This window comes from Populus alba, chromosome 18 (genome assembly GCF_005239225.2).
Source record: "Populus alba chromosome 18, ASM523922v2, whole genome shotgun sequence".
In the NCBI taxonomy this organism is placed as follows: Eukaryota; Viridiplantae; Streptophyta; class Magnoliopsida; order Malpighiales; family Salicaceae; genus Populus; species Populus alba.
This window is the reverse complement of record NC_133301.1, coordinates 10,307,594-10,331,445: the sequence shown is the minus strand read 5'-3', so window position 1 is coordinate 10,331,445 and position 23,852 is coordinate 10,307,594. Positions and strand designations below refer to the sequence as shown.

Below are 23,852 nucleotides of genomic sequence, written 5' to 3'. Positions count from 1 at the left end.
GGCTCTCATCTCACTGCTTCCGTAGACATTATAGCAACATGCATGTTTTGCTCATCGTGGGAAGATCCTGTCTAGCTTCTATGAACTGAGAAAAGAAGCACCACCGGAAGTCTACAGGTTTGGTGCTGGTGACCTATGGGAACTCTATGATCGAAGGACACAGAGGAGACTGGAAGTAACGGGCGGTAGACTGATGGTGGAGCTGCGTTTGATAGCGGAGCAGACCCTGGAAGTGAAAACTTTGCTTTGCTTCAGTGGTGAGAATGAGATTTGAAGAGTTTTGAGCAAATGCATCATCCACCTTGGAGTTTAAGATGTAGGATTCCAAAATGAAGGGATTTGAAAGTTTCTGACATTTTACTTTTTTGAGTTCTAACATTCCAAATTCCTGCTCTACTTGCTAAATCGATCATTCAGAATGTATTAGTGTTTGTAGTACGGCATGATATGAAATAAAATGTACAAAGCTTGAAATTAAGCAATGGAGGAGACAAAAAAAAACGCAGATCGTAACTTGCAGCAAAAATGTTTCTTCCCTTCAATTTATGATACCCGTAAGCAAGGAGCAAACGTCACATGGTACCATCTTCATTAATGGGAATTCGAGATCAAGAGGGCCCAAAACAATGGCTTCCTCGTAAAGTATTTAAAAGGCACCGGAGACATCTCTTTCTTGCTTCATCTTGCCAAGCTCCACCAGCATAGTCAAAAGAGCCTCGCACATTTCACAAGAATCAGGTTCACTAGGATCCTTCTTTCTTGAAGAGTAAACCATCCAAGCATGATCCAGCTTCCTATCTGGCCTGACTACAACTGAACCTGGAACTTCAGCATCACGGCATGTCACTAACCCATCACTCTTCTCTCCATACCGAAGCTGCAAGTGGAGTGCGCACACAGCCATAGCAGCAGATATGGGAATCACTACGGGCACCTGGTGTCCTGCTTGGAAGTCATCAGATTCCTCGCTCCCAAACTTTGGGAGGGGAAGCCAAGGAAGTTCTGCGTGTGCTATGTGAGTCATTGTTGCAAGGACACCTGGAGCAATGCTTGCTTCCGAGTGGAAAGAGATGAGAGGAATTTCCTTTGGAAGCTGGTGCTTTGAGATGAATTCCCTCCGCTTATCATACGAGAGATCCTCCAATGCTCGTATGTCACCCTAAATTTATTCATGATGATATAAGAAATCAGCCAGATATTTCAACAAATTGGGATGCAGATGCAGAAAAAAAATCATATAGTCAAGAGAAGCACAAAAAGCACCCAGCCAAAGACAAGATCCAAGTAACATTAACACAAGGAAACATTTAAAAAATCAACAGTAATCCTGTGTAGGAGCATAACTATAAACTCTGACGGTAGATAGGACACAAAGGAATAAGAATCAAAATAAAAACAACATGGAAAGCTGTTTATATAAAGCTCGGGAAACATATCAGCATAACAAGAGTTTCCTTGTTATTATTTGCACAGACTTTCTTATGGATTTGTATCTAGGCAGAGACAAGGACTACCTTAATTATTTTGCAGATCAAAAGCTCCATGATCCTCCGGGTTTCTTTGTCAGCAATCTGGCCTTCACGAAGAATGTCAGAAGCTATGGGGGTTCCAGCATATGGACTCTGTACCAGTGCCAGTCCAGCAACTTTGTTTTTCAAGTCAGAAGAGTAGATCGACAACGCAGCTGCAGCATCAACCCCACCCTTGCTGTGCCCAAGCAGCATCACACGCTTGCCTGAACCCCAATATAGCTCCTCAATATATTGCTTCAGCTCCCATGCATTATGCTCCACTGATGCCTTCATAACAATGGCAGCGTGATGGATAAGCAGATGATATCATAATAGCTTATGATCTAACTTAACTATAGAAGTGAAAGAAAAAGTAAAATTAGAGAACAGGACAAACAACATCATTAAATAATCATTTTTCTAAAGATTTCTGGTTCTCCAGTCAATTTTAGTCAAAGATAAAGGACCGAGTAAACAGTGATTACCTCACTGTGAATTTTTGCAATGTGGCAAGCTAGACCCATCTTAGAAAAGAATCTCTTAGTACCCACAAAATACAGGGGGCCGTGATTACTAAAAAGGCCTGATAAAGGTAAGAATTTGCATTACTGTTGGGTTTACAACATGCCAACTATTGACCGAAAAAAAAAATCCAGATTTGAACATCAGGGTACAGGGATTTTCTAAACCTGGTATTAATAAATAAACAAATGAGTTCGGAAGGTTGTGCTCTCCATTCCTGAGGAATAAGCACAACAAAGTGAGAGTAAGTATCAATAAAATCATGAACCCAGTTATAAGAATTCATATCCCTGACAGAGCACAGAGTAGCAGTTAACACTCAAGTGAACAACTTGTTTGAAAAAATAGTAACTTAACGTTGAAAACGCAGTTAAATGAAAAATCATAGTTTGACCACTAATGGATCTCACTATCTAGCACATACGGGGCAATCCCAAACACTTCTTTGAGACAAGGCACAACCAAGGCAACAAGCATATACCAGTATGAAAATAATTTCAGAGAGACTGCATTAATTAACGAGTCACAAATGAAACAAGTAAAAAAAGGCAGTTACTGTTAAGTCCTAAATATTCCATCTCCAGTGCCATCATATTTTTTTAGTTTCCCAGCCTTTGAAACATAGCAGTTGGTTGATTTCTTCTTATCAGTTATATCAAATAAAAATTGGTCCTTACCTTATTTTCTCAAGCAGCTCTAAGAATCTAACTGTACCATCCTCCACCGGAGCCATGTCATGTGCGTGCTGTAGCCATCCAATATCATCTGACGAACCATGCAAAGTTTTGCGAACACGAGATGTAATGCTGAAATGCAAAAATGCAGACTAAAATCATACAAGAACAAAATGAAGGGAAGCAAAATTTATACAGATGGAGTCAGTAATTTCAGTGTAGAAGGTAAAGCCTAAAAGAAACCTTCAAAAACTCTTCTACAGAAAATGACCTATGAGCCTGCAAAGTTGTAAACAACTTCTTTTACCTAAGAACTTGAGCTTGCGTACATCTGATATAATAAAGTGAACATCTCCAGGAGGCCAATGCCAACCTCCAGGCAAGTCGTAAACCAAACAATGGGAGCATCAACCTGCACCCCTCTCAGAGTAAATTTTTGATAGAAAAAGATATTGAAGGAATCAACTATCAAATAGCTGCAAATAACAATAGCATATTTGTACTATCAAATTTTGTATCTTACTTACTTTTGAACCTTGTGCATTAGAAAACCCACATGGACACGTGCATGATGCAGATAGTTCAGATTAAGAAACTGTTTTGACAAATTATTGAAGAAAAACAGGAGAGAGAAAAAAGCAACAATGAATTAATTAAGAAAAATAATCAGTCATTCAGTTCATTTATGGATAAATGTATGATCAGCTCAAAGAAAAAAAAGAAACTTACACAGGCTCACTGTGGAATTTCAAATTGAAAACTAGATTAAACAAGCTTGGTTTTGGTTTTATTTCCTTGACAAATCTAACTTTTTTTTCAGTAACCAAACCATGGAGAAGTTTAACAAAAAATATTTATACCCTTGAATAATTAATGAAACACCTCGATGACTGCAACCAGTTTTAGCTTCATATCTTGTATTTACAAGTAACTCTTCCATGACTTCTGCTGCTCTTGTTCTGTGGATTTCAGGACTCTTATTAGCAATATGATGTTCAGAAAACAATGAAAAACCTTCGACATTGGATCTATAGATGTTGTGTCCTGAAGAATGTGAATGTGGTCCAGAAGAACTGGCCACAAAACTCTCTGAGTATCCATTGACATCTTGGTATATAAGATCCTCTGCAGAAACAGTTTTGTATCAAATGTAGCCAAAATATTCCAAAAATATGAAAGCAAATCAGAAGAGCTAATTCAGCACCTATGATAGCCTACCACTCACCAATAAAATGAACCAGTCGACGCCTTAAATATTTAGTCAATGTTAAGAGGCAGGTAAAAATGTCATCCAATGATGAGGGCGATCCAACAGAATCAACAAAAAGACTCACGTTATTCACAACATCATTATGTGCCTGATAAGAGGACATATGAGGTCTAGAAAACTGAGCTTTCAAATCAAACTGAATTGAGTACAGCATAGATAGTCGCAATGAAAGTTTACACCATAATTTCATGACAATCCTTCATCAATGAAGAAGCGTTTCATCACATGGGTTCTTCCCAGAATCCCATCTTTTAGCTTTGACCAAATATAAACTACACCAAGTTTCAATAGGCACACAGCACACGCACGTCCACACACACACTCACAAGTGCACACAAATTCGAAATGCAAGTCTTACCACATGCTTTATTTGGCAACCATGTCTTTCTAGGAGGCCGCATTCACTTGATGGATGATCAAACTGGTGCCTCTAAAATCACAAAACAGAGAGAGTAAAAAACACGGTTAGACATAACGTTGAGTTAGACATCAAGAATCAACTCAAGAACAGAAAAGGAACTAAGCATTAGAGAAATTATATGGGATCTAAGATGTGATCATTACACTTGAAGGGATATCACTAATTTCTTCTTTGATACAAAAATCTCCCATTTGATCTTGGTATCCTGAGATAACATAAAATCAAAATGATTTAGAGAACAAAAAAGCTGTTCCAGCCCATTCCAAAAGCACACATAATGGATCCCAGAAAAAAAAAAAAAAAATTGAAGTGTAGAAATGGTTAGGATGGGAAAGGAAAGCAGCCCCTGTTTCGAGATGGTTTGTTAAATGAGATTTGTGGTCATCAATTTTGACAGAGACCAACAAGAATTTCAGTGTTTCAAACATTGTCAAAGGGCAAGGAAAGGACGGAAAGAGAAAAGGAAAAAAACAAACGAAAATCCAAACCAGAGTGAATTGAGTTAAACAAGGCAGAAGCAGCAGAATGGTTAAAAGAATTCAAAGAATCAAAAGAGCAATAGAGGTTAGCAGAAGGGCCGGTGAGGCTAACTTACAGAAATGAAGGCACAATAAAATCCAAACCTGCACACCACAGAAATAGAGGGAGACTCTTTATATTGACAAGGAAAAAGGCCGTCAAAAAAACCAAAATTAAATAAAATTAAGAAAAGAGCAGGCAAAGGAAAGTAAGCAACCGAATAGTCATGGGGATGGGAATGGAGCCCATGGATGGAAGATCATCGTTATCCACTTTTTATTATTATTATTATTATTATTATTATTATTTTACCTCTCTGTTGCCCATTTGTTCGGGATTTCTTTCCTGTTATTTGTTTTTAAACAACAATAATTTATTTATTTATTTGGGGGAAAGAAACACAAATTCAAAACCTGCAAGGAAAGCGAAGTGATGCTGATCACTGCTCCAGTGGGTAATTGCTTCTTCACCTACCTTTTCTATTCCATTTTGGGAATAGGAGAGACACGTGGCGTGTTGGTGGGTCCAATTCCATGGTGAGCGTGGACAAGAGCTCCTCCATGAGAGCGGAACCTGCACCCAACCCCCTTTGCTTTTCTTCTTCTTTTTTTCTCCAAGTAAACCTCCGGCAGAATAGTGGTTTTTTTAAAAAATATTTTTTATTTAAAAATTTATTAAAATAATGTTTTTAAAATTAAAATATCAAGTCGGTATAAAAACATCAAAATAAAATTTATTTAAAATAAAAAATAAAAAAAATATTTAGTAATTGCGAAATGAAGGGCAGGAAATAAGACTAGCTAATTTACATCATTGCAATGAAAAGAAAACTTCCTAGTCAGTTGGCATGTGCCCATCCTGAAACTCTTGTCATGAGAAACATGGAGAGTGTGGTGCCAGAAAATTCCGTCTTCTTGAGAGGGTCTTTGTACAAGAAGAAAATGGTAAAACAAGATATGCACAGAAAACTGTCACTAATGAGATAAATCAACACAAAAGGCACCTTCACGTGTTCTTTCTGAAATTCAAACAGCAGCTCTTTTTACGACTTCACAGGAAAACAATGTGGATGATTTCTTTGCTAAAGCTTCACAATGAACTTCACCACTCTTTCATATGCTACAATTTCTTCCATTTCGGCCACCGGTCTTCGTGTGCTTGCTGCTTGCTCATCATCGACGGACATGCTTATCTAGGTTTTATCTGATAAACTCTATTATACCAAATTGAATGAAGGGTCATGTAGAAGAGATCATACTTCATTGGGCTTGCATGCCAAAGAAAATGTCGCTGAGCTTTCCGGACCGCGAGTTGCATCTGAAGATACTTCTCCTTTGGAATCGAAAGTAATATTTCTTTTAGGTTGGATATGTCTTTCTCTGCAAGGATTAATGAAAATGCTCCCCAATCCAAGACATCAAAAAATGGCGGCACAAAGTTATCTGATATAATTACAGGTACACACTCGTAAAAGATGGCTTCAACCACCCGAGGACTGTTGACCTCATAACCCTTCGGACAGATACAATACTTGCTTCTCTGCATGTGCTGGATGTAATTCATTTTGCTTGCAACACCAGGAGGCATGGGACCGAAGATCTTCATGTCAGGATCTTTGTCTTTCCAGTACTTCAATAAGATTGGACGCAGGTAACCATGCATGTTTCCAGCATAGAAGGCAAGAATGTTTCTCTGAGATGGTGGTTTTCCTCCAAGATCTCGGAGGGGATTTCTAGCAGACCGAACATATGTTTCAGGAAAAGACACATCCCTCCCTATTTTGAAGCCAGCAGTGACATCAGCATTGCACAATGCTTTGATGCAATGTTCCATATGGTGCCTTGTTTCATATGGAGCCTGCAAGAGTTTGATATATCATGTGACTCCCAAATGGTTAGCATGAAACAAAACAAATAAAGATACACAGATTCACATTCAAAAATAAAAAATCAAGTTTCATGATTCGATTATAGTGAACCCTGTAAAGTGAATTTAATTCATGTCCAGTCCAGAAAAAGGTGGAATCATTCGAGTGAACAAAGGATCAAGTAACCAGGTTAGCAAATATCCCCCATATTTCATTGAAATTACCAAGGCAGCCTCAATAGCATGATGTGTAAGCAAATGGCCTCATGGGAGGAGGGTCAGTGAAAGTGAATTTGTTAGTCGGAATCATCAAACTTACATCCAGTTGTAAAATCCCCAGCAACTTCCTAACAGAGTAATATGTTTCATGAGCATTCAAAGTAAGTTCTTTCTCCAAAAAACAAGAAATTATAAAAGAAAAGGAGCAAAGCATTCAAAGAAAACCATGACAAGGAAGGACACATGAAAGGCATACCCAGTCATGGCAGGCAACAAGGAAATGATCAGCTCCACCTGTTCTATTCCAGTATGAATATTTAGCTGCAATGCTTTCTGCGTAGTTTTTCATATATAGGCGCAGGTTTGTCCTATTGTGAGAGTTCCGTACATAGAGGGTGTATTCTAGCATTCGCGAACTGAATGGCATATAAAATAGGTGAGCTTTTCGGGGGTCTTTCACTACAAAATGCTTATTTCCCTGCATCAGTTTCATAAACCATCCTTCTGAGGCATACAGTCCCTTCAATATTGGTAGATGAAAAATGGGTTTTTTTCCATCCTTGTAGATATAGACCTTCAGGGTGCGTTCCATGAGTTCGTAACTCCTAAAAAGGCAACAAAGAAGAAATTGAAATTTACATCTTGATTGTCAACCAGAAATTCCAATCTTGTTATCATAAGCTAATAGATGTCAAAGCACATATCTAAAAGTACCATGAAAAATAAAGAGATGACTCAAAAATTACAGTTGATCTATGCTTGCAGTTTTAAGATAATGCAATCTGCTCTACTGGGATATCGTTACGAGTATTATTCTTCTTTTTTTCCAGACTCCGAAAGATGTCTAAAAGCACTCCACATGATAGATTGCACTTGTCTACTGGAGAGGCTTATTACAACCAAGATTTGAAATGAATACAGAGATTGGGTGATTCCAAAAATAAAATATAAAGTATGAATATCCTGTAACAGGTTAAAGACCAAACTATGCAGTTCCTCAATTCTAACTGCCCCTGACTTGTGGGTTCCAAACCCATGTCACGGTCTAGCCCCAACAAAATAAATCCATTGAAGTTTGTACTTGATAAATTCATAAAAGAAGAAACATGTATTAGATGCATGAACTCTACGATCTTTTTTTGGATCTGAAAAGGTGGTCATTAAATTTTGGCTGAATGTATTCTTTCAAATAAGACAAGGACTAAAGGATACATTCAGACATCTCCATTGCTTTTAAGCATAATAGGAATATCTCAAAATTTTTAATGAATAGGATGAGGTTTATAGCATTCAACTGTACAAGCATACAGTGGCAGAAAAGAAAACCAAGAATGCCATCTTATTTAAGTTTGGCCAACAAAGTCATAAGCCACATACACAGCAAGATATACGGCTCTTATTGCAGACTTAATAACTCTGTTACAATGGCAACTTGTATATTTGTTGTTACTGCAGGTTCTCCTTTTATGTTTCTATTTCTTGTTCTTCTTTCAATTTTCTAATTAGCTTTCTCTGTCATAGCGCTGAACTAGACCAGTGTTTAACTCTCATCAAACATGAAAGTAGATCAGGTATTGACAGTCCAATAAGCTGTTAATAGTAGTCCAAATTTATCAAAGCTTACCTTTTAAACTTGGAAACATTTCGGAAGAGAGGAGCATAAAGATCTCGATCATGCACCACGGCTGGAGCACTTTCAATCTGGGACCTTGCAGCCAAAATCTCCTGATCACGTGCAGAGGACCATCTTGGTCTCTGCAAGAAAAATGTCAAGGTTTAGATTTCATGTTTTGAGTAGAGCGCTAACCAAGGTTTTGTTATTCAACAGAATTAGTGGAATACCATCGAGCGTGAAGACTTGCGGTGCCGCACTAAAATACTGTTCATTTCATCTATTAATGTTACTGATTTTGGTGGCATCTCACACCTCATCTTTTTTTTCCCAGGTTTGGCCAGCACTACAGAATAATTTTTTGCGGCTGCAGAATCACTTTTTAAGGCAGCAGGACCAATAGAGGAACTTCCATTTGACTTCAAATAGGTGGCCTTTGTGGATGAAGCCACTGTTTGAGAGTCTACAGGAAGAGTAGAGTTCACATGCTCAAATTCTTTATGTGCTTGACTTTTTTTTTGTTGTAGTACATTGTCTGTCGGAATATCATGGTCTGATTTCACATTCCTCTCAAGAGGAAGATTGAGTCTGGCTTCATTTGCCAATTTCAGGACGGGGTTACTTTCTTCAGTTTTGACTCCGCCCGATGCAAAAGTCCCGTGTCTATCCTTAACATCCTCAGATGGAAAATCATCTTCCAAATCTCTATCCACCTCAAGCTGGATGACATTATCCAGGACCTCCATGTCCCCTTCCTCTGATGAAAAGTCATGATCTGTGTCTTCACTATTTTTCTTTGTTCCGTCATCGTGACCCTCTTCTCCACCACCTTTGGAATCATCAGCGTTTTCTAGCACCCCATCAAACTTGAAATAATTAGTCAAGCTCGACTTATCAACCGTGAGAGGGTAGCGGACCATGACAGACTTTTTGGAAGACTGTATGACAGCGAAGCTGCTTTTATCATACATTGAATCATTTACATTGGGAAACAGAGAGCGGAGAGCATTTCCATAAGGAAGCAATAGAAACTGAAACAGTGTGTGAGTTACAGCCACCACCCCGACTACAAGAAGCCATCTTCGGTTTATATTCTGGAATAACTTAGGAAGCTGAAAGCAAAGTTCCATGTCGAAAAGGCAAAAACTTTGTAGAGCAGAAATCAACCAGTCATTATAGGTAACAACTCCAAATTCCTTCTCTAACGCTGCCTAAGTTAACCAGAAAATGAGCCAAGATTCAGAAGAAGAAGGAGGAGGAGGAGGGGGGTTATTTCAACTAGAGCATTTAAATTGAAAATCCAGTCCTAGAAAAATAAATAAAATAAATAAACTACAAAATGAAGCTGACGTAACAAATCTAGATAAAACTCAAATTTCCCAGACATCCTAAAATTCAAGAGAATTTTTTTTTTTTTTTTTAAAAAAAGTAAAGTAAAACTTACTCCATCGAAGCAAGCAGAATGGAAAACGGAGAAAAATAAGCAAATTGATATGTTAATTAATAATAAGCATATGATGCAATGAGAGAATTGGAAGAAATAAATTGAAAGACTTGCTGCTATGTAGTTAGGCAGGAGTGATGATTTAAAATGCATGCCATGCCTGTTCATTAAGAAACAGGAGTCGATCTTCACAAGGTGCAAGAAGAAGAAGAAGAAGAAGAAGAAAGCAATGCCTGAAAGAGAGAAACCCTAACCTGAGTAGAGTTCAGTTGTCGGTGACCAAATGATATGAAGCTTACTATGTACTCATAAGTTATAGTTTTCACTTTAGCAACCAGAAGAAGAAGTTTTGAGTGAGTGAGGCTGCGAGTGAAGAATCAATATAGTAATGATTCTTCAGAATAGCAAGTAGCGATGATATACAGAAAGGAACGAACAAATTAAAGAAGAAGAAGAAAGAGACGTTTACCTCACTTATGACAGACAACTTGCTATTTCCTTTATTTATTTGTTTTGCTTATGTATTTTCTTTTTTTAATTTTATATACTTATTATTTGATTGTGGATAATTTACACTGACTGCATCTGTCATTTTCATCTCTCGCAAGACGCAAGTGGAAACTAACCGGGTCCATCGTGGTTAAATAGTATTTTTTAAAAAAAACTTTAATTATTTTTAATTTTAAATTATATTTTTTAATTTTTTTAAATCATATATTAGTATCATAAATAATTTTTTAAAAATATTAATATATTTAAAAAAAATACTTTAAAAAACCATATTTGCCCCCCTCCTAATAGATCCTGAGTGAATGGAACGAAGGGGTCAACTGTAGAGAGATGTCAGGTGGGTTCCACGTTTGTCTTCTACTTTAACACTAACGGAAAAATAGGAAAACATCTATCAGCATTTATTTTCCATTCCATTTCTTAACCACCTTTCCCTGTAATTATTTTAATTTTTTTATGAAAAAAATAGAATAGTGAAGCAACACAGTTTAAAAATAAAAAAAATTAATAAAATAATATTTTTAGTTTATTTAAAGTGTGGTTATAATTATTTTTTTTAAAAAATATTTTTTATTTAAAAATATATTAAAATAATATTTTTTATTTTTTAAAATTTATTTTTAAAATTAACATATAAAAAAAAAAACCTAAAAAACATATTGCAATTCTAAATTGTGAAATGTTGTAAAATTTAACTATGCCCTCTCCTCTCCCTACCACAAAACCAGTCCACACCCCTCTCTCTAAAAAAACCCTATACCCAGCCCCTCTCTCCTTGAAAAAAAAAAAAAAAACCCTAAAAACTCGCATGTTTCACCATAAAATATCCAAAAAAAAAAAAAACTCATCCATCTTCGTATGCAAGACACTAATTATGTTTTTCTCGCAGCCCCCAATGCCACCACCACTTTCTAGTAGAAAATCACGTAAACATCTTATTAATTTTATGGATTTTATACTTAATTTGTTATTGGTTTAGTTGCTATTAGATTATTATTTAGGGTTGGTTTGAAATTAGGTTTTGTTGAATTTTCAATAAATTATCTATAAATTTTATGTAATTAAGTTTGATTTCATATAATTTAACATGAAAAAACATGAATTAGATTGAGTTTTAATCACGTGTGCATTGCATAAAATGTTTGGATAAAATTACTGAATTTAAAGGTTTTATTTGAATTAATTGAAATTAACTATGAATTTAAGTAATGAGAGTTGATTTCATGCAATTTTGTTTGGATTATATATGAATAACAAAATTGATTTTATTATTTTTTCTGTATAATATCTTGTAACTTCTTTATATTATATTATTACATTATTTTTTATGTGAATAATAGCATAATTTACAATGATAAAAGTAATGTCTTGTTAAATATTAATCTAAACATGTTATTTGCATATATTAAACAAGTATATGTTATAAACTTGAATTGAATTATAATTATATTGAAATTGAAATAATATAAATATATAAAATTAAAAAAATACCAGCATTATCCTGTATTGATTTCATGTGATATTAGTTTTAAGATAATTGCTTACATGGGTAGCCGACCTAACTCTTGTCTTTGTCCCACCTTTTGGTCGAATGGATAGAATAACATTACAATCCGCGGTGGATTTGACGAATCAAATGTAGATATGACTCAAAATCTTCATTAAACTTTAAATTTAAGCTCCATTTATTTACCCAGTAAGATTTCATCACGCAACCATCCCGAGGGTGTTTTTTTTTTTTTTTTTTTTTTTCTATTATACTTTCAAGATTCGACTACATTATCAAAATCACATCAAGTTTTTGCAACGTTATGATTAAAGCTAAATTATTGAAACATACTTTTTCCCTTTTCGGTTCTAATATTGTATACTAAATGAATGAGAAAAGCAGGGGGGGGGGGGGAATGGCATTCCCATCTGGTCCCCAACAGAGCCAGAGGATGGCAGCGGTACACGACATTTTGCCATCTTTTAAAAAAAAAAAAAAATAGAAAAGAAACAGGTCTTCTGCCAGCCAATGCCACCGTGGTGGATGACTGGAAGGTTGACCATAGTTGCCGGGATGGAGGTCAGAGTTATCACCAACAAAGCAAAGCCTTGAATGAAATATTCAGCTTCCACAGTCAAGAGTACACACCTGTAGCTTTGCACAATTTATGTGCATAAAACAACAAACAAATGATTATTGTACCAACTGTCTCAAGTAATCCTATGCTTCCCTTAAACATTACATCATGGTGTTTTACCCTGTGATTTTCCCCACTTTTCTCAGCTTTCATTACCCAGAAACGCAAAGTATTAAACTTTTCTCAGCTTTTTCCATTAGCCAGAAACGCAAAGTATTAAACTTTTCTCAGCTTTTTCCATTAGCCAGAAACGCAAAGTATTAACACCGTCATTTGCTTTCCATCTGAAAAACTCTGCTGTGCCAGACTGAATGAAGAATCATATGGAATAAATCATACTTCACAGGTTTTTTGTGCCAAAGGAAATGCTGTTGGACCTTCTTTACTCCTAGCTGCATTGCAACGTACTTCTCTTGTGGGATCGAAAGCAGAATGTTTCTCAAATTTGGGATGTCTTTCTCTTGAATAAATACAGAAAACGCCTCCCAGTTCAGTACCTCGAAAAGAGGAGGCACGTAATTGTCTGATATGATGACTGGCACACACTCGTAGAAAATTGATTCAACCACTCGTGGCGTGTGAACTTCATAACCCCTGGCACATATGCAATATTTGCTTCTCTTCATATACTCCCGGTATCTTCTTTTGCCTGCAATATCACGAGACATCGGACCAAGGATTTTCATGTCAGGTTCCTTATTTTCCCAGTACTCCAGTAGAATTGGTCGGAGATAACCATGCATGTTTCCTGCAAAAAAGGCCAGAATCGGCCTTTCTGAAGGAGATTTTCCACCAAGTTCTTTTAGAGGGTTCTCAGCAGAACGTATGTATGTAACAGGCAGAGTAGTATCCTTGCCTATCTTGAAACCTTTGGCAACATTGGAGTTGCAAAGAACCCTGATGCAATTCCTCATGTGATGCCTCGTCATTTGGGAGGCCTGAAAGTCAATATGAAATCAAATGAGCTACCACCCAGAATTATCAGATAAATATGACAGCAAGACTAGGATTAGCTACACGATAGCAAGTTACATATCATCATGGACAATAATCTATTACTAAAAATCATCATAATTCAGGTCCTTTGCTATCCAGGGCACTCAGAAGAGTCTCCCTATGAGCACCATTCAAACTTCTCAAAGTTATCAGTCCAATCTCACAAATAAGTACAGTCAAACTAGGCAAGGAGGCTTGTGGCCAAGGATGATAGTTAATTCTGCAAATTAATTCTGCCTAAATGTTTGGTCATTTGGCCATGAATATGGGTTTGCCAGCAGCCAACCTACAAAGTCGAATGCATGTCATTGGATGCTTCTGATAACACTACCAACATTCTAAAGCACTTTGACAACAGTTCAAGAAACCCATGAATTAAATTTGTATGATGCACAGAACTGTAAAGCATACCCAGTCATGACAGCCAACAAGAAAATGATCTGTTCCTCCAGTTCTATTCCAGAAACTATACTTTTTAGCAACTAAATCCACATAGTTCTTCAAAAATTCTGCGAGTTCCTTTTGATTGTGAGAATTGTGATCAAACAGGGCCATCCTTAACATATGCGGACTAAATGGTAAGTAAAACAGATGAGCTTTTCTTGGGTCCCGCACTACAAACTTTTTGTTTCCCTCTATCAGCTTCATAAACCATCCTTCTGAGGCATATATTCCCCTCATCTTTGACTGGTGAAATATGGGTTTTTCTCCTTCCTTATAGACATAAACTTTGAGCATGCGTTCCATCAACTCGTAACTCCTGCAAATGAAATATATGGAAGCTTTAGCTCAGTTTCTATAAGAGGTAATTCTCCAACCATCATGCAGATCAAGTATTCAAAAACACATGGTATCTCTTCAGGAACTCAGGTGGAGCTGCATGCAGGCATAATTTTGCAGTTGATGTACTAGATCCCAGAGGTCAGAGCAATATTAAGATTCATCAATCTCAGAATGTTATTGAGTCAAGTAATCAAGGAACTGAAATTATTGGAAAAATACAATGCAAGTAAAACCATTAGCATACTGTGAATGAATGTTCATGAAGCAAAATACTAGTGTTCCCTGCTTCAAATATTAGGTAGTTAATTATGTTGTGATTGGGGGGGGGGGGGGGGGGGTAAGGTAGAGAGAGAGAGAACACAACAGGTTGCATGTAGAAAAATCATTATCTTGGCCAAAAATTTCACAATGCTACAGAGATTGGCATGTAGATGTCTAGATATGCTGCAGAATGGATAAAAATCTTCTGCGACCCACAAATACCCCAGATACTGCCCAGTATTCTAGATCACTGCACATATGCTAGTCTTACCAATATTTTACCACACCATAAGGCATTCCTCACATGTAGAATAACTTACCAGGTGATTAAAAGAGAGAAGAAACATTAAATATGAAATAGTTCATAGATATAATTATATAAAATACTGAAAATTTAAAGAGGCTCACCTTTTGAACATGGAAATATTTCGAAAGGCAGAGGCATAGAGTCCAGGAGGGTTATCTACACAAGGAGCATTCTCTATCTCCAATTTTGCTGACAGAAGTTCACGATCACGAACAGACAACCGTCGTGGCTTCTATTACCAATAAAAGAAATAAGTGAAAGTTCCAACAAACAAAACTCCTTCCTACCATTCAAACAGATTCTTGAAACTATGAATTCTTACCATAGAATGGGAATAAACAAGACTATGAAGCAATAGTGAATTCATTTGGGATATTGACGTGGAATGCTCCCACCTCTTCAATGTGGATATACTATCCCTCGTAGAATTATTGTTCAAAGTGACAGAAATGGTCTGCAATAATTCATCATTCTTGGTTTGCGTCTCCATATGGTCCAAAGAAATTACCTTGGTAGGGAAGAATGAGTCAGAGGTTATTGAATCTCTATCCCTATTTTCCCCATTCTTTTTAGAAATACCAAATAATACACTTGGCACAGTGCCATCATTGCTTTGAATTCCTCCAAATGTTGAGCTCGTGGTTGCTTCCAAGATTTCAGTTTCGCCAACCTGCTTCAGCTGTTTGCTTCCAGTTTCTATAGATTTTTCCTGTGAAGAAGTATTGTCTGTACTTTTACCGAGCATTTCCCCCAACTTGAGCAAGACATCATTTTGTTCAATCTTACTAGATGACAACTCATAGTCTGCATCTGTGTTTTCTATTTCATCCTCATCCCCAGCTTCTTCACCCAAATCAGATGAATCAGAACCATTTGTCATGATATGAAATACACGTATGCTTGACTTTGAACTGTTGGATAAGATGGGATTGCTGATCACCATAACTACAGAACCCTCATCAGCAGATGATACAGACCAGCCTTTCCCATAGGGAAGTGCAAAACATTGAAAAAGAATGATGACAATAATGGCCACACCAATAACCATCAGCAATCTCCTAATCTCTACAAGACATAACCTCTGAAAAAGGGCAGAGGTTTCCATATCACACAAGTGTGCTATCACCAAACTATTTAAATCAAGCTCAGCAATCCGACAGGCATAAAAAAAAATAAAAAAATAAAAAATCACTCCCTCCCTTGCAAGTTTTTGAAGCTAAGCCTTGACTAACCAAATGAAGAATCTGGGAAAGTTTATCCAAATCAATAGCCAAACGTTGAAGTCTTTTCTCATATTAGAAACTAATCGAAGGATAGTCCACCGAAAGCTGCTTCTCTCAGTTACCAAAGGAGACAAGAGGTTGCCAAATTAAGCACCACACGCCAGAAAACACAAAAAACCTTAGGAACTTAAAAACCTTACTAAATCAACAACAAAGCCATGAAAACTGAAGTAGTGTTACCTTTTAGAGCTCCCTCCATGAAAGAACGACCTCGATTAGCTTTTCAGTAAGTAGCCCAGCCACTGTCAGCTGTCTGTCGGTGACTGTCTCTCCGTATCTAATCCTCTTGTCCTTTTCATGAACACAACCTGTCCTTATTATTTGCCTAAAATTACAACCAGACCACTACAATAAAAATAATCCCCAACAAAAACCGACACCGTTTCATCTCTTCCCAGTTCTTTCTTCCTAAACCCCCACTCATCCACTCTAGAAGTTCAACAGCCGTCACCATTTCCGTTCATGGCGCTAAAAAATTATTTCCAATCCCATTCCCAATCTTTGCACCACCATACCCTAACCCATCCCACCGCCCGTCCACCGAGTTTAGCTTCTCTCGATGGAACAACGCCATCGCCGCTTCACTTCTGCTACCAACATCGTCACTAATCACGACCTGAATAACCCAACCGAAGAAAATTCTTTATTTTAATATCCACCGACACACCTTCACCCCCCCCTCAATAATAAATCCAAACAGTCCTAACCCCCGAAAAGATTCCACCCCGCATTTCACAGCAAAATTACCAGAATACCCCAACCGCAAAACAACGCCTAACCACCCATTGACATGAAAGCCGACATCAAGCTAAGCGAGGACGGCGTAAGAGACGGCACGCCGTTCGAGTTCAAGTACAGCTGCATGGAGACGCGGAAGGTAAAGCCGTTGAAACTGCGCGAGGAGAAGTTGAAAGAGATTGATTGGTTTGTTTTGCCTCCCCGGATAAGAAGGGACTAAAGCCGGTTCAGGCTACACGGTAGGTGAAGAATAGAGAGGAGATATTAGGCGAGGCTTTGAGGCAAGAGGAGATTAAAGAGTTGGTTGATGGGTGCTTGAATGGAATATATATATATATATATATATATATATGGGTATGTTTCTGGTTGTTTGAAAGAAAGAAGGATGCTAAATGTAGTTAGGGGCGGGGGCAGGGAGAGATGGTTTGAGGCATAAAACATGCGCATCGGGAGAAGGAGAGTGTGGAGTACTGTTGATATTTGGACAAATGTGAGCCAGCAATTAGATTAGAGGTAGTTTTGTAATGTTTTTCTCTTCCACAACAAAATGAAACTCCCTTTCTTAGTTAAAGATGCGAGCACATTGAATATGAAGACATCTATAGATTCTGAAGAGCAAGGAGAGGTTCTCTCCGAAAAAGACATAGATGAGACGTCTGCTGCTAAGGTTTCTATTTCAACCACTACAGAAATCTATGCAAGTAAAACCTCACCAGATAATGCTGGCAGGCAATATTGGTTGATTTTAGGGTATATTGATCGAACGCTAACTACTACGTCATCGGAATCTGACTCCTCTCTGGAAAGAGCTCCAAAATGCTTGGTGCGCAAGATTTTAGTGAACTGACTAGTCCAGTGAGTATTATGCAAGAGGGTTTTAGAATTGTAGAAAAAAGCTGTTGAAATTGGGAGTGCAGTTGTCCTCCTAGATGAAAATCTGGATGCTGACGAGGTTTATCAAAAGGCAGTTGCTTTTCCCAGTCTTTTCTTCCTGGTCTTGTTTATAGTCACTGACCATGTAAGGCTGCGGCTCAAGAGAGAGAGAGAAGCAAGAAAATATTGGGGATTTGGAAGCTAAACAAGTCACAACATGGGAGTTAGCGAGAGGAAGAGTTCAAAAGTTTGAAGAAGAAAAGATCTCGACGAACATTATGTAGATTCATTACCACAAGGAAGCCTGGGGTAGATGAACTTGCTAAATTGTTATCTAAAAAAATATGTGATGTTATAGAGTTGAATTTATCAAATAAGTTGACTACATTTCAATTAAATAAGAAAAAATAGAAAATGATAATCGATGTGTCGAATTTAAAAAGAAAAATAATTATAATAACTTAGGAAAAAATAAATAACTTTATTTTTAGATTTTTTTTTTTTGTTATTGTATATTTATTATATTTTTTTATCTAAAAAATACTAGTTTAAGCTTTGAAATTCCACAAAACCACCCAAAAATAACTGATTTGCAGTGTTAGGATTTTTAGATCTAACTATACCACCTTCCCTTTGCCATGGAGAAAAAATCTAATAGCATGAATACCTCAAACACATTATCCAATCACCAAAAAAAATCATATTTCTGAGCGTAATGGATTTCAGACATCATCAAATGCATAACGTATTCCTTTTTTGAAACTGAGAGGGCTTGTGAAATTAATAATGTACTTTTACAGACATTGCAGAGTCCTTGTAGAACATAATCCATAACAAAAACTATGTTTTCCATATTCCAGCAGATTATTATCTATACTTGTGATGCTGACGCAGGCCCGGGTCCCACTATCCTCTTCCAGAACCAGTGATTTTGCCAGAGAAGATACACCTCCTCGATCGGTACTTGCTTTGTTTCTGGCAGGAGGAAGTAGATGAAGGCACTCATGATGAAAATTAAACCACCGAACAGCAAGAAAATCCCATATTTAAGGTGACAGAGTGAGATGAGGAAACACTGTGCTATCAAAGCTGTGAAGATCATGTTGACGCAGACCACCACGCTCTGACCAGCAGACCTCATCTCCAAGGGGAAGAGCTCACTTGGAACAAGCCATCCAAGAGGACCCCATGACCTTCCATAAGCCAGGACAAACAAACAAATGGCAACCACAAGGAAGATGCCAATTCCTTTGGGGATTGGCTCTCCTTCTCCGAACTTCAAGGCCAAAGTTATGGCCACAGCAATCTGCAAATCAAACAAAGACAGTTATGGATATGGGGTGCTATAATATTTTAACTATATGCTGTGCATATATATATATATATATATATATATATATGTTTTTACAGGGTTGATTAAAACTTAAAAGAGAGTTATTACCATGACGAAGAACATTTCAGCCCCGGCTTCCAAGAAGAAAGCTCTTCTGCCAAATTTGTCTACTAAAGCCATTGAAATGAGTGCACCAACAACAAGTGCTGCATTAGTTATCACAGATGAAAACAGAGATGCGTCGTTGCTAAAACCCAAGCTCTGAAATAAGACGGGAGCGTAGAAGAGTATGGAGTTCATGCCAGTGAGTTGTTGAAATGCAGGGATCGCCAAGGCCCCAATTATGAACTGGGGTCGGTTCTTCTTCGCAAGAAGATTCCTAAAAGGATGCTTTATAGCTCTTGCTTCATTACTTGCATCAACAAGATCAGCAAACTCAGCATCAACCCGCGTTGTGCCTCTAACTTTCTCCAATACTCTTCTGGCTTCCTCTAGTTTTCCTTGTTCTACAAGACTGTTAGGGGTCTCAGGTAGGAAAATACCACCAACAAACATTATTGTTGCAGGAACTGTAGCTAAGCCAAGAGATAGCCTCCATCCCCATGGATGAATCTTTTCGGTTCCATAATTTATGAAGTTTGCTACTAGGATTCCTAAGCAGGTTGTCAGTTGAAAAAGTTGATTAACTGCACCTCGGACTTTTGCCGGAGCCATTTCTGATAGGTACAAGGGAACAGCCTATACCAAAATCCCAGCAAGATTACAATCAGTAAATTAAACAGAGAACCATTACATAACATTATTATTATTATTATTTCAGAGTAGTGGGCTAAATTCATTACTTGGTTGCTGAATCCAATGCCCGCACCAAGAAAGCATCGTCCTATGATCAGCATTGCAATGTTCTTTGCAAAAGCATTGACAAGTGCTCCTGTAAAGAAGCTGACAGCTCCAACAAGGATGCTAGCCCTCCTACCTCGGCTTCTTGTTACATATGAGGCCCCGATGGTGCTAACGAGGGCCGCAAAGTACAACGAGGATGTAAAGAGAGTCAAGACTTGGTCATCATATTTGCAGTAATCTGTCTCGCGGAGATGTGCGTGCTTCCTTCTGTAAACATCTGGGAAGAATTCTACCAAGAAATCATCCATGGAAGTGACTCCACCTGAAACCAAGGTATGTAGAAATCCGTTTACTACAAGAATCGGGTCATTATATATGCGTGTAATAAAATCTTTTGTTCATGTCTTTTTCGCTTCTATAGAAAAGCAAAGACATCACAGCTAAAAGAATCAAATTAAGAAAAACTGACCTGAAACACCAAGATCATATCCAAAAAGCGACCCTCCTAATGCTGCAACGATGCAAGCAAAAATGAAATAACCAGTTATCCTGTACTCATAAAGATGAGCTCTCTTAAGATTTCCTGCATCAACGAAACCTCCTGCCATTGCTCCAAACTAATATTACTTTTCCAAGCAGAGGCTAAAAGTCAAGTCCAGCAACGGAAGTAATAGGTACTTGGTGACTAATCACACGCAGTTACCCTTTTAGACGGAAACAAGAAAAATCATACAAACTAGGCTTTCTTAATGAATTGCCAACAAGGTTCGTGCCTGTGGAGGCAGTTTGTTTAGATAAATGAAATAAAAACTGACGATCTATCTTCGTATTTAAACACAAGTAATAGCTAAAGGAATTGAAAAGAAAAAGAAAAAAAAAAAGAGTAGATCCCCCTCTCGCTGTGCTGGATAATAGTTGTGCTGGATAATAATAGCACCATACCCAGTTTTCACCAAGATCCAGTCAGTGGGGGGTAAGAAGATAGAGGCGACCAAGGCGTAAATGACTAATGAAAGTTGATCTAATCAAGCTACGAACAATTAGGAGGCATAATGCTATATATGAGGAATGATCATCTCCCACATATGCGTTAAACGTGATGTGGGCGAGGGTAATCCAGTGCTTATCCTGTAATGACTTGTATCCTTATTTGACTCGAAATAAACAGAAACCGGGACTAGACATTTGCCATTTATAGCTTTGCAATCTAATCCGGGACTTGCTCATATATTATTACAGTTGTCAAAATTAGTTATTATTAGCAAAAACTTATTTGATTTGTGAATCTCTCGACCGTTGGATATGGATCTAAGGATAAGAGATTGTGGGCACCTCTTTATTTTCGACAACTCATGATTTATGTTATTGTTTTTCCCTTTAAAAAAAAATAATTAAAATCTAAATCACTTACAAAATAAATTAAAATCTAAATCATGTTCCAAATTACGGATATAATCCAATGTTTCATAATGATCTTCTTGAAGTTGTTTTTTGTCCTAGCTATCGAAAAAACAATTACAGAAAAACAGTTTTCTCAATAGTAATTAATACATTCATAATTAATGATCAGTTTTCTATTTTTATAATCAAAACAAATCATTCAGAATCTGTAAAAAGAAATGTTTCAATTACATAGCATCTCATGAAAGCCTAAAAGCATTAAAAGGATAGATATAAATGTTTCAATTAATCTTTTATTTTTTGAATAGGTGTGCACACATACCTATTTTTATGTACATAACATATGCTAAATCAATTAGCTAGCCTAAATTATTTAACCATGTCATTCTATTTGATTAAAGAAATCAAGTCTCATTAGAGATACAACCATTTAATTAAATAATTTTATTTGATTAAAAAATATATATAAAAAAAATATATCGATGAAGTGAAATATCCACTAAAGGGGGAATCTTATGAATCATTTCACTAAGGTATGTTTTTTAACATAAACATGATCATCTTATGGAGCAATATGTTATTAGATTAATGAATGATTGGTTTTAGTACAAGTAAGAGATTGTTAGGGTATACATCTTTTAGTCAATCAGTTAATGAAATGTGACACTGATTTTGTTCTTGTAAAAAATTTTTTTTTTAATTAAAGCATTCTTTATCTTTAATATTTATTTATGATTAACTAATGAGTCTAGAATAAAGATAAAGTTCTTAGAATAAAAAATATTTTGTAAATAAAATTATAAGTAGTTGTAATTATGAGGACTCATATTACATCAAAACATTGTTTCTAAATATTCTTGGTAAATACTCTATTAAAACTACACATTAAATAGAGTTATTGGAACTAGTAAATATTATTTTCTTTTCTTTATGAAAGAAAACAACTATTCTTGTAAGCTAATATATAAGAGATATCCAAGACTAAAATGTAGGTGTTTATTTAAATAACAAGTACATTGAACTGTCGCGTATGAGGATTTCATATAGAGAAATTATATATATCTATGAAAAGACTAACATGAAAGTTGTGTAAGTAATTCTTAAACTTGAGATCACTAAGTTATAAGAAATGTTATGTTTAGATCCCAAGTATATATTTCCTTAATAGAAGGTAACAAATTGATGGTATAACATAAACTATATGAAGGTATTTCAATAATCAAGAAAGAATTCACCATCCTAAGTGAGTTACTGCAAATGTTTGCTCTAAAATAGTATTGATTGTGAAAATCTTGTACAAGGTGGAATGAAATTTGAAAAATATTTTAAATCTTATTTAAATAATTAATGATTTTGGTTGTATAATAAAAACATTTACCCCTATTTAAAAAAAATGACTTGAAAATCATTTTAAAAAAAATCATGTTCAAATAGAACATTTCTAGTAAAAAAATCCTTTTAAAAAAATATTAAAAAATACAATATAGTTACGAGTCACAATCAGGCAAGATTTTAATTTATAACTGGTTAGAAAATCATAGGAGCATGCAATTTGGGATTTTAATGAAGAAATTGGAAAAAATGGATGAAATTGGTTATATTGAAGAAATTAATGAAACTGGAAGACCAAGTATCAAAATGAAAAAGATGGCAAAGTTTGGAATTCCAATTCATTCAATTAGGGGCTAATTTAAGAGAAAAAAAATAGAATTAAGGGCAAAACTGGCTGAATTTGCAAGCCAATAACCAAAACAAAAGAGATGGAAAGTTTGGAATTCCAATTGATTTTATAAGGTAATTGATTGAAAAAAAAACAATCAAAATTTGGAAGTCAATTTGACAAAAAACAAATGAAGAATTAAAGGACCAAATATCAAAATAAAAGAGGTTTTAAAATTTGAGGATTCAATTAATTTAATTAAAGGAGTAATTGAAGAGATAAATTCAAATTTTGAGTCAATTTGACCAAAATTAAAAGAAATAAAGGATCAAAATAGAATAAACATTGGAATTTGGGAACCTTATCAATTCAATCAGGGGTGTGATTATGAAAAAAATGAGATTTTTGGTCAATTTGATAAAAAAAATGTAGAAATTAGAAATCCAAGAACTAAAGTGTAAAGGTGTCATTATTAAAGGATGATTTTGAATGTCATCAGGGGCTTCATTGAAAAAAATTAAGTACATGTTTCTCTCTCACACACACATGCAGATATTAAAGGTAAAGAGATACGTCATTTTCTTCCCCTGTATTTGCACTTTATTTTCAGCCAAAAACTCGTCTAATTGCCTCCCTGAAATGGAAGAAGATGTGTGTCAAAATAGCCAACCTCAGCATAT

At 36.2% G+C, this 23,852-nt stretch overlaps 4 protein-coding genes across 15 annotated transcripts; all 4 read right to left on the bottom strand.

The window, feature by feature from the left end:
- Positions 1-315: 315 nt before the first annotated feature.
- LOC118051628 (uncharacterized) lies at positions 316-5,268 on the bottom strand. 6 transcript variants are annotated; one of them, XM_073406421.1, is made up of 12 exons: positions 5,135-5,153; positions 4,994-5,021; positions 4,542-4,603; positions 4,336-4,407; positions 3,933-4,065; positions 3,568-3,832; positions 3,015-3,119; positions 2,711-2,839; positions 2,201-2,250; positions 1,997-2,094; positions 1,515-1,799; positions 316-1,159 (listed from the first exon to the last, which is right to left on the bottom strand). In XM_073406421.1, exons 3-12 carry the CDS (start codon positions 4,587-4,589, stop codon positions 647-649), a joined length of 1,698 nt encoding a protein of 565 aa, XP_073262522.1. In that variant the 5' UTR covers positions 4,590-4,603; positions 4,994-5,021; positions 5,135-5,153; the 3' UTR covers positions 316-646. The 6 variants fall into 6 exon arrangements, with proteins under 6 accessions (XP_073262522.1, XP_034918211.1, XP_073262523.1 ...); XM_035062320.2 differs by lacking the exon at positions 4,994-5,021 and having other exon boundaries at positions 5,022-5,267; XM_073406422.1 differs by lacking the exon at positions 3,015-3,119 and having other exon boundaries at positions 4,994-5,268.
- A 364-nt stretch (positions 5,269-5,632) lies between these two features.
- LOC118051627 (probable glycosyltransferase At3g07620) lies at positions 5,633-10,550 on the bottom strand. 2 transcript variants are annotated; one of them, XM_035062316.2, is made up of 5 exons: positions 10,313-10,550; positions 8,845-9,825; positions 8,627-8,757; positions 7,259-7,607; positions 5,633-6,774 (listed from the first exon to the last, which is right to left on the bottom strand). In XM_035062316.2, the coding sequence occupies exons 2-5, from the start codon at positions 9,742-9,744 to the stop codon at positions 6,106-6,108; spliced, it is 2,049 nt and encodes a 682-aa protein (XP_034918207.1). In that variant the 5' UTR covers positions 9,745-9,825; positions 10,313-10,550; the 3' UTR covers positions 5,633-6,105. The 2 variants fall into 2 exon arrangements, with proteins under 2 accessions (XP_034918207.1, XP_034918208.1); XM_035062317.2 differs by having other exon boundaries at positions 8,845-9,821.
- A 2,093-nt stretch (positions 10,551-12,643) lies between these two features.
- LOC118051629 (probable glycosyltransferase At3g07620) lies at positions 12,644-18,201 on the bottom strand. 6 transcript variants are annotated; one of them, XM_073406249.1, is made up of 6 exons: positions 15,364-18,200; positions 15,143-15,273; positions 14,102-14,450; positions 12,960-13,632; positions 12,886-12,915; positions 12,644-12,844 (listed from the first exon to the last, which is right to left on the bottom strand). In XM_073406249.1, the coding sequence occupies exons 1-4, from the start codon at positions 16,144-16,146 to the stop codon at positions 12,964-12,966; spliced, it is 1,932 nt and encodes a 643-aa protein (XP_073262350.1). In that variant the 5' UTR covers positions 16,147-18,200; the 3' UTR covers positions 12,644-12,844; positions 12,886-12,915; positions 12,960-12,963. The 6 variants fall into 6 exon arrangements, with proteins under 6 accessions (XP_073262350.1, XP_073262349.1, XP_073262352.1 ...); XM_073406248.1 differs by having other exon boundaries at positions 12,644-12,915; XM_073406251.1 differs by lacking the exon at positions 12,886-12,915 and having other exon boundaries at positions 12,644-12,871.
- A 450-nt stretch (positions 18,202-18,651) lies between these two features.
- On the bottom strand, positions 18,652-21,286 carry LOC118051631 (sugar transport protein 14). The gene is made up of 4 exons (XM_035062327.2): positions 20,581-21,286; positions 20,111-20,433; positions 19,377-20,006; positions 18,652-19,241 (listed from the first exon to the last, which is right to left on the bottom strand). Exons 1-4 carry the CDS (start codon positions 20,717-20,719, stop codon positions 18,807-18,809), a joined length of 1,527 nt encoding a protein of 508 aa, XP_034918218.1. The 5' UTR covers positions 20,720-21,286; the 3' UTR covers positions 18,652-18,806.
- Positions 21,287-23,852: the final 2,566 nt, after the last annotated feature.